Source organism: Sceloporus occidentalis, unplaced genomic scaffold (genome assembly GCF_023333645.1).
Source record: "Sceloporus occidentalis isolate IW3139 unplaced genomic scaffold, rSceOcc1.0.p SCAF_151, whole genome shotgun sequence".
NCBI lineage: Eukaryota > Metazoa > Chordata > Lepidosauria > Squamata > Phrynosomatidae > Sceloporus > Sceloporus occidentalis.
Genome location: NW_028317131.1, coordinates 1,327,623 through 1,340,205, shown reverse-complemented (window position 1 = coordinate 1,340,205; position 12,583 = coordinate 1,327,623). Strand labels below are relative to the sequence as shown.

Sequence of the window (12,583 nt, the reverse complement as noted above, 5' to 3'; positions counted from 1 at the left end):
TTCTTAAAAAAATATAAAAAAAAAAAGTTTAAAAAGGAACACTCAACCTATTCACCGATTTGGAAAATGAATATTGGGGCCCATTTTTTCATGTGTTTATGGAGTTTGGCCCTTTGGCCCTCCATGTCTCCATGGACCCAGGCGGTGTACGAATATAAGGCGATGAACCTCCGATGGGCATTAAAAAAAGACTGGAGTTTCCCTTTAAATAATTTATATATAGCAAATAAACTATTTGGGTAAAGTATTAAACACCATTGTTTAGGAGCTATACAGTAAGGATATGCTTTTGTTGGGACGGTTAACCCTCTGCTTGAGCTTCCCTGTGAACCCCCCCCCATACCCCCCTGTCTGGAGTATTAATTTAACAGCGCCAGTAACTAGACATCCTGGATCTCCATTGCTGGCTTAGGCCACTGGTAGCTGTCGATTGTGAAAGAGTCGTAGTCGGGACTGTAAATGATGGACCGCACAAAAGACTCTTTGTCCTCGGGTTCTGGATACCAAGACGCCAGGTTGTTCTTGTAGGCATAGTCAACAATCTAAAAGAAACAAAAACAAAAAAAGAACGCAGGCGTTTATTATTAGAAAGCTCATAACGTCTCTGCTCGAGTCGGTCGCGTGCTCTCCTTCGGCACCCATGACCCTAATACCTGAAGCGCATTCTATCTGACCTTGCGCTCTCATATCTGGTGCCCCCAAGACGGCTTAAAGAATATCCCTATTTTGACGGCTTTTCTCTTTTATAAGCGAATACATGGGAACAGAAAGCTTCTTCCTTGGGCAAAATACCGCGCAAGGCAGACGGCTCGAGGGATAAAGATCCAACAGGTGACAAATCATGTGTTAGAAGATACGGCAGACGTCGGCGGATGATTCGGAGCTCGGTTAGTGCAGGAATTACCTTCACAGCGATCTTGAAGGACACTTCTCTGATGGTGCTCAGCGGAGGGTACAGTCTGCCTTCTGCCAGGTGCTCTGCGGTGACATCATCAGCGATAGCCTGACACGGAAAGGTAACAAAATGAGCAAATCTAACGCTTTAAAATATAGAACTACGACAACAATCAGTCTCAACAACACCTGTGGCTAGTGAAGAGAGAGAGGCTTCTTGTACTGTTTTTCCTTTCCGTATCCTTCAGTTCACCCCAAATAACCCAACCCATGTTCAACAACATGGCCGCTGTCCGTACGGTGGTGAGCCTAATCAGACTTAGAATGTGGTGGGCGACCGCTGCTCAGTTACATTCTACTACATTTCCGTTGTGTAACAAAACAAATATAAGTAGGTCCCGCAGGGGGAATCCTACCTCAGCGGTTGTGAGGAAAATATCTTCAGAGATGTGCCGGACGCCACAAGCGATGACTCCCAGCGCCACCCCCGGGAACACGTACGCATTGTTTCCCTGCCCTGGGTAGAAGGTCTGACCATCTGGAAGAGTCACTTTGGAGAATGGGCTTCCGCTGGCAAAAATACCACGGCCCTAAGGAAACCACATTAGTTAGAGAAGATAAAGACATGATAAGAAAAAACTGCATCTTCCTCCACACACCAACTAGTATGACTTTGAGACAATCTCCACATGGACCATACCACAATATCTAGGTTTGTCTTGAGGACCGATAACCATAGCTCAGTCATAAATAAGGACCTTTGCTTTAAAGTAAGGGTGCTTTAATCTATGTGCCACCCCCCTTACATGCTCTGCAAAGGTCCCTTTGACTAACGGGGTGATAAGCAGCTGATTAATCTTCTTTTATAAAGAGTTAACTGGTAAGTTTCACCAGACAGAAAAAGTAGCATTTTCCACCCAACTGAACCCGAAGCAGGACCTTCAAGAGTCCGCCATTACGTTACACGAGAGTGCCGTCACATATGGATCCATTTATTACTGTACCTCCGTCAGCTGATAGCATTGCTCGGCTGTACACTCGGCCTTGCTGGTCGGGTTGCTAAGTGCAAATATAATTGGTCGTTCATTGAAAGCTGCCATGTCCTTCAGTATTCTCTCAGTGAAAGCTCCTCCAATGGCCGCAGCTCCTGTTAACAGAGAATAAACCCCCCCATATGTCATTAGCTTCACATTATATATACTGTTCATCTCCTCGCATTATGTCTGTATTATGTTTGGCTTGAAGAATAGATCGGAATATAAAGAACCCTATAAACAGGGTGATGTCATGCTTGTTTCAGGTAAATCAGAGACACAGTATCAACTATATAACATTCAAATGATGGCGACGATACAAAACTATTCTTTATGTCCCCGTCAAAAGATGAAGGTTAATCACGCGCGGCGTGGCAGGTAACGCTGGCGGCAGTCTGTACTTTACCGATCAGAGCCGTTGGCTTCAGGATCTTTACGACTTCTTCTAGTGTCTTCACTTGGGGGTGATCTTGAGCGAACATCTCCTTCTCGTGGTTCAGGTTTCCCCTTCCCTTTAACAGAAGTTCACAAAATCAGTTTCGTGTTTGGAGATAAGGACGGGTTTGGTTGCCGTTTGTGTTATGTGGTCCCCGTCTTTACATAGTGAGGTTTCAGGTGGGTTAGGCAGAGACCCATCCAGTAGAGCACCTATACTGACCTAGAGAAAGGCTTCAATGTATACAGTACAGCTATACCCCCCAATACCCTTAACTGTAAACACAATATACATATCCCTAAAATTGGTTGTCCTAAAACAAGGAACTATATTATTTTCCAATCAGTTTGAATTTTGGGTTGTATTTAGCTGATTTAATTGCTCAAGGGCCCTAGGGTGTTAAGGGCCCCTGAGACCCCATCGTGTCGTAGACTTGATTTGTAGTAGCCTGAGCCGGCTGGGAGTTCTGGATTAACGCGAGGGACGGTCAGAGGAGCCGCTCAACAGCAAGTATGGATATAACCCGATTAACCCAGCTCGGAGCCGGCTCCTCTCTTCCATCTGTGTGGGAGGGTTTTAGGTAACAGAGTGCGCTCCGATTGGTTGTTTAGGCTCTTTCTTCTTTCCTTTCTTCACTGCCCTCCGCTTCCTTTCCCTCCATGTTTTAATGGGTTTGTGTGCCCCATAACAAGGGTTATTGTGGCTTTTTGGATGAGGAATAGTTTCTTAGAACTGACAGCTATTTTTAAAGACACTTTAAAAGGAGCTCCCGTGAAAAGAGAGTTTCCTCCTTCCAAGAGTTCACATCTACAGCACTGAATACAGGCTTTATGGATAAATAATATATATTAATAAATCATGCAATGAGCAAATACGTAAAAATTCAGGTGTCTTGGAAACCAATAAAAACTAAACAATTATTCCCAGCAAATGTCCTTCCAAGGACCGTCACATTGAAACAGGAGCCACTCTTTATTAGCCAGTCCAACATATCTGTCGGCATTCAAAAATGGCCGACGTCAGGCCAATGACAAAACATGCTGCTTCAGAGGTGACTTGTATGAATAACACGTAACAATCTGTGAAACTAACGGCATAGGAAAGACTTTCCTTCTGACAGAGAACACCAATATTTGTAAGAAGATCAACAGTCCAGGAGGCAAAACACAAACAACACCAAGAACGTGTGAGATTCAGCCTCTGATGCCGTAAAATGTTTAACGTAGCGCATGATAAATAATCCATAGGTGAAATATTAAAGAAAACGATTCAAACGTGGCCGGGATACAGGAGAAGACAATCCTGGAGAATCAAGAACCAGAAGATCTCCGGGTAGAAGAGTTGAAGCTAACGTTCTAGCTTCGTTATCTAAGGTTTTGGGCAACATACTAAGAGGAATGACTATTAGGAAAGATGACTGGTGGCGCCTTACAGCTGTTGATGGCTTCCAGAAGGTTTCATGGAAGGTCCTGCTCCCGCTTCCCTTCATGGTGGGAATTTGCAGGGACCTCTTACATTGTCTTACATTGTAAACATTTGAAACTTTTGGTGATTCAGAAACACAACAGCACTACGTGAAGAAACCTTCTTCCTACAGGAAAACACATATATTCTATCCAATTGCTTCACCCTCAAGAGAAGCTGACTGGGGCGGCCCTTAATCAGCATCGGGTCTACGGCAGCTTTAAATTACCTGGGAAAAAACAATTTCCATTCACAGCCTCTGAATTAAATATCAATAGTTTAAGTTAAAGAAAATAGATTCTAGTATACTTTTGTGATATAAAAGATTACAAAAGTACTAAAAAAAACAACCCACTATTTCCATCATATTTCATTCTTCCAAAAAACAAACATTCTCAAGATGAATTTGGGAAAACTTAACTGTATATGAAAATATTGACTGAACATTCAAGAACTTTATATGATGAGAATGGCTTTTTTTCACATTATGTTTCGGCAATTCTTCCCCCAATAGCACACAGCCGCCACAATATATCATTTACAAGTCTTTAGGGACCGGTTATCTTACTGGTGATAAAACGCACCTCCTGGGAACAGCAATATAGACGGAGACAAGTTACATTATTGCCACTTTCTACTGGATAGTCTTCTTTCTGGAGAGGTCTCTAGAGCTCGATGCAGTTTCTAGGTGATAAATGGTCAGTAAATCGGTCCCTTTTATATTCACGCTATGATCCGTTCTTCTTTTATACAGGATTATTTTGGCGATTTATTTTTCCCCATCTAAATGACGGCACTTTTATATAATGTAACTGCGCCGATCACTAATAATATACATCCCAAAGACCGTATGAGCGAGATGCCAAGAATATCCCAAAGAATGTGACGGCAGGTAAGAACCATTCCTCCAATCCAGTCTGCCTGTTTTTCCTTCTCTATCCTCCGTCACTAGTCATTTTTCTTGTGATTGTAGTTATTTGATAATATTGCCGGGTATTTAATCCGCCAGATTCCTACTGGGAACGTTCAGGCTCTTTGGTGGCTTATAAAGAGATGATAATCTTCTCGTTCTGGAATTTGATATTCATATTTCTTTTTCTATTCTTGCTTATTATTTGTAACGATGTATTGATCCGTTTTATATAGATGGTGCAGCTGTGACATCACAGTGTTACACGTATGTTTGTACCAGTTTAGGTGACATTGATGGATAGGTGGAGACACGTGGGGTTGGATTGTTCCTTTGTATTTAACACTAAAATAAAGCTCCTAAGGGCAGGTGCAGCCCTTCTGTAAAGAGGGCGAGAGGCATTCCTTTTCCTACTCAGTGAATAAAGCCCTAACCTACATCCATACCCCCCCTCCTGGGCATTTCAGGTGTCCGAAGCAGGGCACGTTTGTTGGGGGGGGGGTTAGAGACAGGGCTGGGGACAGGACCATCCACCCACCCAGCCTCCTAATGATGTATTGCATATGACATCATATCGCAGCACTCAATGCAGTCATCATTTTCTAGACCCAGTGAGCCAGTCAGGGGATCTCTTTAAGAGGCTCACAAGAGAGACAATGGGACAGAGCCCAAAATCAGGACTGTCCTGTGTTAAACGGGACACTTGGGTGTGTGTGTTCTTAAACACTTAAGTAAAGCGGTACTTGGCAGTGTATACGTTTCTGTACAGAGAGTATTCTTTTTAATTACCTTTACAATCAGCCCCTTTGAATCCACCATCCAGATCTTCTTGGTGGCCTCCTCTCTAGAAATGCCTTCTTTCTCCATGGCCATGATAATAAGGTGCCCTATTCCCATGGCAGCCTAAACAGCACAGTTATTAATAAACAGTGTGTGCTGGGACTTCAATCACATAGATACAACAGAAACCACTTAAGAATATTGCTTTTTGGTATCTATGGCAACCACCTATCAGAGCCTGTTTTTTGTAGCACATGACGATAAAATATTCTCGACAAAAAATGTGAACAAAGCAAAATGTACATGTTTTTAAGGAGCCATATGCCTCATGTGTGAATATATACCACTTATGATGGGAGGCTGTTCCGTTTACCCACCACCCTCTTAGTAAAGTAAATCTTCTTTACGTCACATCTAAACCTCTGATCCTCTCATTTTAGATGACGGTCTGTTGTCCTAACATTTCTCCTCCTTTGAAATAAACGTCCCTCCTGTATCCTTTATCTATTTTTATCCCCTCTCTTTCCTCCAAGCCGGACATAGTGAGATCTCTTGGCAGAGGCGTATCTAGAGTATGGCACCTATGGCTCGTGCCATAGGCGCCATTTGAAGGGGGCGCCAGTGAGCGGCTTTCAAACGCCGTCTTTTTAATTTATTTATTTTTGATGGGGAGGAGAGAGAGGGGTGCCTAGCAACCGCTCGGCGCCCCTCGTTCTCCCCCGCATCAAAAAAAAAAAGACAGCGTTTAAAAGCCGCTCGCTGGTGCCCGCTGCTTCACTGCTGGGCGCCGAAATATGACGTCATATTACGGCGCTCAGCAGTGAAGCAGAGGGCACCAGCGAGTGGTGCAGGATGACAGCAGCATCGTGTCGCTGGATTTCAAGGTGAGAGAACTACGGGGGGGAGGGGGTATACAGTGGCTAGGGGGGAGAGGGTATATAGTGGCTATGGGGAGGGAGAGGGGGTTACAAAGTGATAAGGGAGGGAGAGGGGGTAGAAAGTGATAGGGGAGGGAGAGGGGGGTAGAAAGTGATAGGGGAGGGAGAGGGGGGTAGAAAGTGATAGGGGGGGTAGAAAGTGATAGGGGAGGGAGAGGGGGGTAGAAAGTGATAGGGGATGGAGAGGGGGTAGATATAAGTAAAGAGTGTGCATTAATATGTGAATGTATTGTCTGAATGAGGGAGAGCATGAGTTAATGTGTGGATGAGTTGTCTGAATTATAGTGTGAATTAGTGAGTGACTGTAAAAGTGTTTGTGTATCATAGATGTATAATTGTGGAAGGGCAAAGATGGCACTAACAGGAGGTTTGAGCCTTGGGGACCAAGATGGCACAGGCAGGGTGTATATGGGACAAAGATGGCACAGGCCAGACTGTTTGGGGACAAAGTTGACTTGTGGTGGGCTATTTGGGGACAAAGATTGCAAATCCAATGTGTGTTATCTGGGTGCTGGTCAGGTTCTATGTGGGCAGCGTGGACGCCAGGGCTGGCTTTGGGGTGTGCAACCTGTGATCTATGCCTGTAATTTAAGGGGTTTTAAATATACCTTTAATGCCGTGTTTTTATGTGAATTCCAATTGATCTTTACCTGCAAAGCTGGGTTTTTGTGTTATTCTATAGATCCGTATCTGCTATGCTATGTTTCCATACATTATTTATGTGTACCTGCAAATACAGGGTTAATATGTCTTATTCAGTTGATTAATACCTGCAATGCTGTTTCCATGTATTTATTTGATCTATACCTGCGATGCTACGTTTCATATATTATTATTGTATACCTGCAAATACAGGACTTGTATGTCTGATTCTGTTTATTTGATATATCCCTTCAGTGCTGAGATCACAAGTGAATTTCAATTGATCTGGGTTTGTGTGTTGATCTATGTGTGTTGATCTTGTGTGCTTGCCATAGGCGCTTTTTTCAGTAGATACGCCTCTGTCTCTTAGTCTCTCCCGATAAAGCTGACATGATGTTGAGTTTGTGATTCAAGGACACGCAGGTTAGATTAAAATGACTTATTCACTACATTTCAATGTGTACTTTAATGAATAATCTCCACTACGGGTTTATATAAGTTACTTGATGTATACATAGGAGTGTCCTATATGAATTTCACTAAATATCAGTATGTAGGACCCCGTTGGATTCTGACCCGAACGGGGCTGCTCAGTACCCACCATTTACATGAAAAATATCGCGGAGCGTAGTTTATCCATAAAGGTGACCGTTACCTCTCCAGCGCCTTGGAAAACAAATTTATGGTCAGAAAGCTTGTTTTTCGTGATTCGCAGTGCCGCCAGAATACCGGCCACGGCCACAGACGCCGTTCCTACGCAAAAACATGAAAGAAAGACTTAGGAAATTACACAATATGATTATACTTTTGGTGATAAAAAAAAGTGTGAAATTAATTTCCTATGGAAAAGTTTTTTTTTCTACATGCTAAATGGTGTTTTTCATCCAATTATGTTTTTTGCCACCCCCTGCAGCCAAGGAATTGCCAGACCACGGAATGCAAAACTTTCCTTCAATTTCTTGTTATCTTCAATTTATACTATCACCCCAAAAAGTGAGTTCTTCCACAATTCCTGCGAGTGAACCCCTAGTGCTAGAAACGGCTGATTTTTAATGGAATTTCTTCATAGGCTTAGAGAGGCCCTTTATCACTCCCATCACTCCTGTCCAATTGCCCTCTGTCACTCCCATCACTCCTGTGTTCCAATAGCCCTTTATGACTCCCATCACTCCTGTGTTCCAATGGCCCTTTATCACTCCCATCACTCCTGTGTTCCAATGGCCCTTCATCACTCCCATGTTTTCAGAAATAGTAAGACTATGAGTGCCCACGATTATCAGCCTGATTCAAACTAATCATTTCTTTGGAGTACATATACCACGTAGGCTGCATAGCGGTCAGAGTAACGACAATGTAAAGAACAAATACATATAATATAGTGTGTGTGTGTATATCAGGCCGGATTGATTTAGGGGCTGATGGAGCTGCAGCTCCAGGCCCCTACCTTAAAATAGGCCCAGTCAGGACCGGACTGACTGGGCCTATGCAGCCTGTACGGCCGCATTAATGCAGGGCATAAGGGGCATCTGCCCCATAAGCCCGCCGCAACTGCGACCGGGTCCGCCACCCTAAAGGGCCGGGAATCCCCCACCAGGGCCGCACAGGGTTTAAATTATTGGAGGATGTTAAATAAAGTAAAGCCGGCCCTGGTGGGGGCTTCCCGGCCCCTTAGATTGGCAGACCCGGTCGCAGTTGCGGCGGGCTTAAGGGGTCCTGCGTTAATACGGCCGTAGAGGCCGCATAGGCTCAGTCAGTCCGGTCCTGACTGGGCCTATTTTAAGGTAGGGGCCTGGAGCTGCAGCTTCATCAGCCCCTAAATCAATCCGGCCCTGCCGCGGGCCTGGTCGCAGTTGCTGCTTGCTCCGGCAACAAGGTAAGTAGGGTGAGGGAGGGGGGGTGCAGTGAGAAGGGGCAGAGGGGGGTTAGATAGTGAGAGGGGGTACATATTGAGAAGTGGGGAAGGGGGTACATAGTGAAAAGGGGGTACATAGTGAGAAGGGGCAGATAAGATGGGGAAAGGGGGTAGTGTGAATGCGTATGAGAATGAATGAATGAATAAATGTGTGGATGAATTGTGTCAATGCGTATAACAATTAATAAATTCATGTGTGGATGAATTGCTTGAATGATTTGTGAGACTGCATTAATGAATGTGTTACTGATTTGTGTGAACGAGTAAATGCAAAGATGGTACATGAAGGGTGGGCTTTAACAGCAAATAAATAAAAATGAGCTGCTCGGGCTTAAATGCCCGGGCCTATTTTTTGTCCCAGTCCGGGCCTGGTGTGTATGTATGGTGTGTGTGTGTGTGATATGTGTGTTGTGTGTGGTATGTGTGTGTGTGTATGTATGTACGGTGTGTGTGTGTATGTGCGGTGTGTGTGTGTGCGGTGTGTGTGAGTGTGTGTAAGTAACAATACATGGAAACACTGAACGTTTATCAAAACACCCAGCTCTTCCTCTTCTCGGAGGTAACAGCCAAAGGCTTAACTCAATGACAGGAAGATCTGTTATATTCTGAGAAATTCTGAAAATGGAAATGAATATAGACAGGAATATATATAAGAGACATGCCGCATTATTTTATTAATTATGTATTAATTGGTGGGTGGCTGGAAGATTGCCTCCTAAAAATATACAGGTATTTCAAGGCGGCTAATAAAATTCTGGAATTCAAAAGAAAAACAAATAAATGGAAAAATAAAAGTTTATTGAGCCCATAAAAAGAGTGTATTATTTATTAAACGCCCATTTCAGCCTGTTTTCAAGTTAAATGCACAGTGAAGTCCGTTTTGCATTGACCAGCGGCGTAGTTAGGTGGCCGCTGACCTGACCTCATCCTCTGCTGGGTCTTCTTCTTCTAGATGTCATCATATGATGTCATATCCCAGTGTTCTGCGTTAGTTCTTATTAAAGTGATACTATGTAGGTCTGTAGTACAACTAACAGTTTTAAGGGGAGATCTTTGCATATCGAGAGAAGGGATGATTGTTAGTGCTATATGTAAGTAACCACTAGGTGGCACTGTGTTCCCATCATCACTGCCTTAAAATATTAACTATTTATGACCATGTCTTTATTATTACAGTAAATAATTTCGAAAAAAGCAATCAGAATTTCCTCATTGCTTCACGGATATGCTGCACACCTGTATTACTGCATTAAAAAAAACACCTTCATATAAAATATGGAATATTGGCTGCACAACTTATCTGAAACGTACCTTCAACTCCTATCATGCCCACCGGATCTTTGGGCTCTACTTCAAGCACTATACTGTACAGCAGGGTTGAATATCTCCGGTAACTCCCATTATGCCCAGCTGGCCTGTGTTCCCCTTGGATCAAGCATAATCTGCTCTTGAGCAGAAATAAGCAAAAACGGGCGGTAAGGAATAAATATTGGGGATTCCGTCACACTTTATGGCCATATATTGGTTAGCCCGCCATGATGTCAAAGTACCCCAAGTTTGGTGAGTCCTGTCTAATTTTTCATGAGATATAAGCAGTAAGTTACTTTACAGTAAAGGACACCCAACACCTGCCGTGGAGGATCCATTCGTTCAGACCGTTTTAACATTCAGAACCCAGAGTGGAAATAGAAATTGGTCTTGGCACTTTCTTGACGCATCAGAACGTTAACCATCAGCGGAGAGATTCGTACGACTCGGTATATTGTATGCTTTGTCTTCTGAGTGAAACGCGCCGCTGGGAGAGGGAGTTCCATTAGTCATCCGCCGTGGCTCTAATTACTCCACTTACATGATTATCCGCAGCGTGGAGCTTAGTCACAGCCGTCCCCGAGCGATCAGTCGCACCCCGTGCATTAAGGTGACCAGATGCCCGCTTTCACACGTATTAAAAAACCATCCAGCGTAGGAATACTCCTAGAGCAGCCGTGCATCATACACCCTGCACCCACGTCCCTCGTTAAAGGTCACCTCTAACGAGGTCAAGCCAGGTCACCTCTGCATCTCTTGACCTCATTAGGCCCTGCCGCAAGAAATGTGGTTTCATTACCAGTCATCGTATAGTTTTTATAGGACTATGCTTCCTGTGGCACCAAAATGGTTAAAACAAGTTTATATTTGCGTATATACAGGTCCAGACTGGCCATCTGGCACACCGGGCAAATGCCTGAAGAGCTGCCGGCCGACAATGACACACACTCACCTGACGTCCGGCGGAGGAGCAGGGGCTGCAGCGTGCGGGCAGTGGCTGGATATTGCCAGACACATACTACGTGAGCATAAAAACCACGTGCCGCGCTTACGTCATCGGTTGGCCGCTGGCCTTAAAGTGCCAGTCCGGCCCTACAAACACGCTGCAACAAAGACTAGATGAACAGACCGTAAGAATAAATGCCTTAGCCTTTTGTGTTTTTTATAGCTGTATCTGTATGTGCGAACCAATTATAATCACGGCAAGAAGACTAAGGGTGGTAATGGTGAAGAGGTGAGGTACTGAGATTATGTGGACAAATAATATGGCAATATCATTCTTTCAAAGGTAACGAGGCTGAAAGAAAATGTCAGTTCATCATGTTTAACCTTTAAAAGGTATCAAGGTAAAAGCATCTGCAGCATCTGCACCCAGAGCTTTACTTCCCTCACTGTAAAGAATACCCTAAGATGGAACTGTTGTTCTTCCAGTCTTGGATGACGGTCTCCTGTAATGCGCTCTCTTCGCCAGATGAAAAATGAATTTTCCTCTGAAATGGAATTGCATCCACGGCACCTTTTCCCAGGGTAATTAAACCCAATCTGGCCCAGCGCTCATCAAAAATCACTATTCAAAAAGATGGCTCAAAAATAAATAACTGCAGGATTCTGAAAAGGTAATCAAACCCTGTTAGTAACTGATAGAAACAAAATAGCCAGAATCATGTATCTAAAACATGGTTTTATTAGTATCCACTAAAATGAGAACTGATACTTTGTAACAAAATAGATATAGCCGTCCTACTAATAAAAGCTATGTTTTATATGCAAGATTCTAGCTTTTTTGTTTCTTTCATCATAAATCAATCCCTTTGTTCCTTTCATATATTTAGTAGCCTTTTTGTGTACAAAACAGTGCTGCACACGGTTAATGAGGTATAACCAGTGTTTTTTGTGTAATGGTAACACAAGATTTTGTATCAATACCCTTTTTATGCACACTATTATTTTGTTTGCTTTAGCAGCTGCCACTTGACATTGTGTACTATTATTGTGTCTACTTGCACCTCCATCTGCTATATTTCTGCCCAGTGCCCACATTTTGTTTTCAATACCCACTTCTAGGTCAGTTAAAGCCAGAAGACATATATTCCTTAGAAATTAAGAAAAGAGGTCTAGCAATTACCTCCTTGAGTTACAGGAGAACTCTATGGAGAAGGCCATTAGGTCTCAGTGTCCTATTACCAATCAGTTATAGAGGAGTGAGATCTTGAAGAAAGGTTGGAATTATGGGAGATCAAAACCCAGATAAAGCTAAAGGGGCCA

At 43.5% G+C, this 12,583-nt stretch overlaps 1 protein-coding gene across 1 annotated transcript in view; it reads right to left on the bottom strand.

Moving 5' to 3' along the window:
* Positions 1 to 380: 380 nt before the first annotated feature.
* Positions 381 to 12,583, bottom strand: part of LOC149280621 (NADP-dependent malic enzyme, mitochondrial-like) — a 70,942-nt gene continuing 58,739 nt past the window's right edge. Inside the window, exons 8-14 of the mRNA XM_089500327.1 lie at positions 7,754 to 7,851; positions 5,528 to 5,641; positions 2,335 to 2,440; positions 1,899 to 2,041; positions 1,311 to 1,484; positions 905 to 1,003; positions 381 to 542 (exon numbers count right to left, since the gene is read on the bottom strand). Coding sequence (XP_089356453.1) covers positions 381 to 542; positions 905 to 1,003; positions 1,311 to 1,484; positions 1,899 to 2,041; positions 2,335 to 2,440; positions 5,528 to 5,641; positions 7,754 to 7,851 — 896 coding nt within the window. The remainder of the gene's footprint in view (positions 543 to 904; positions 1,004 to 1,310; positions 1,485 to 1,898; positions 2,042 to 2,334; positions 2,441 to 5,527; positions 5,642 to 7,753; positions 7,852 to 12,583) is intronic.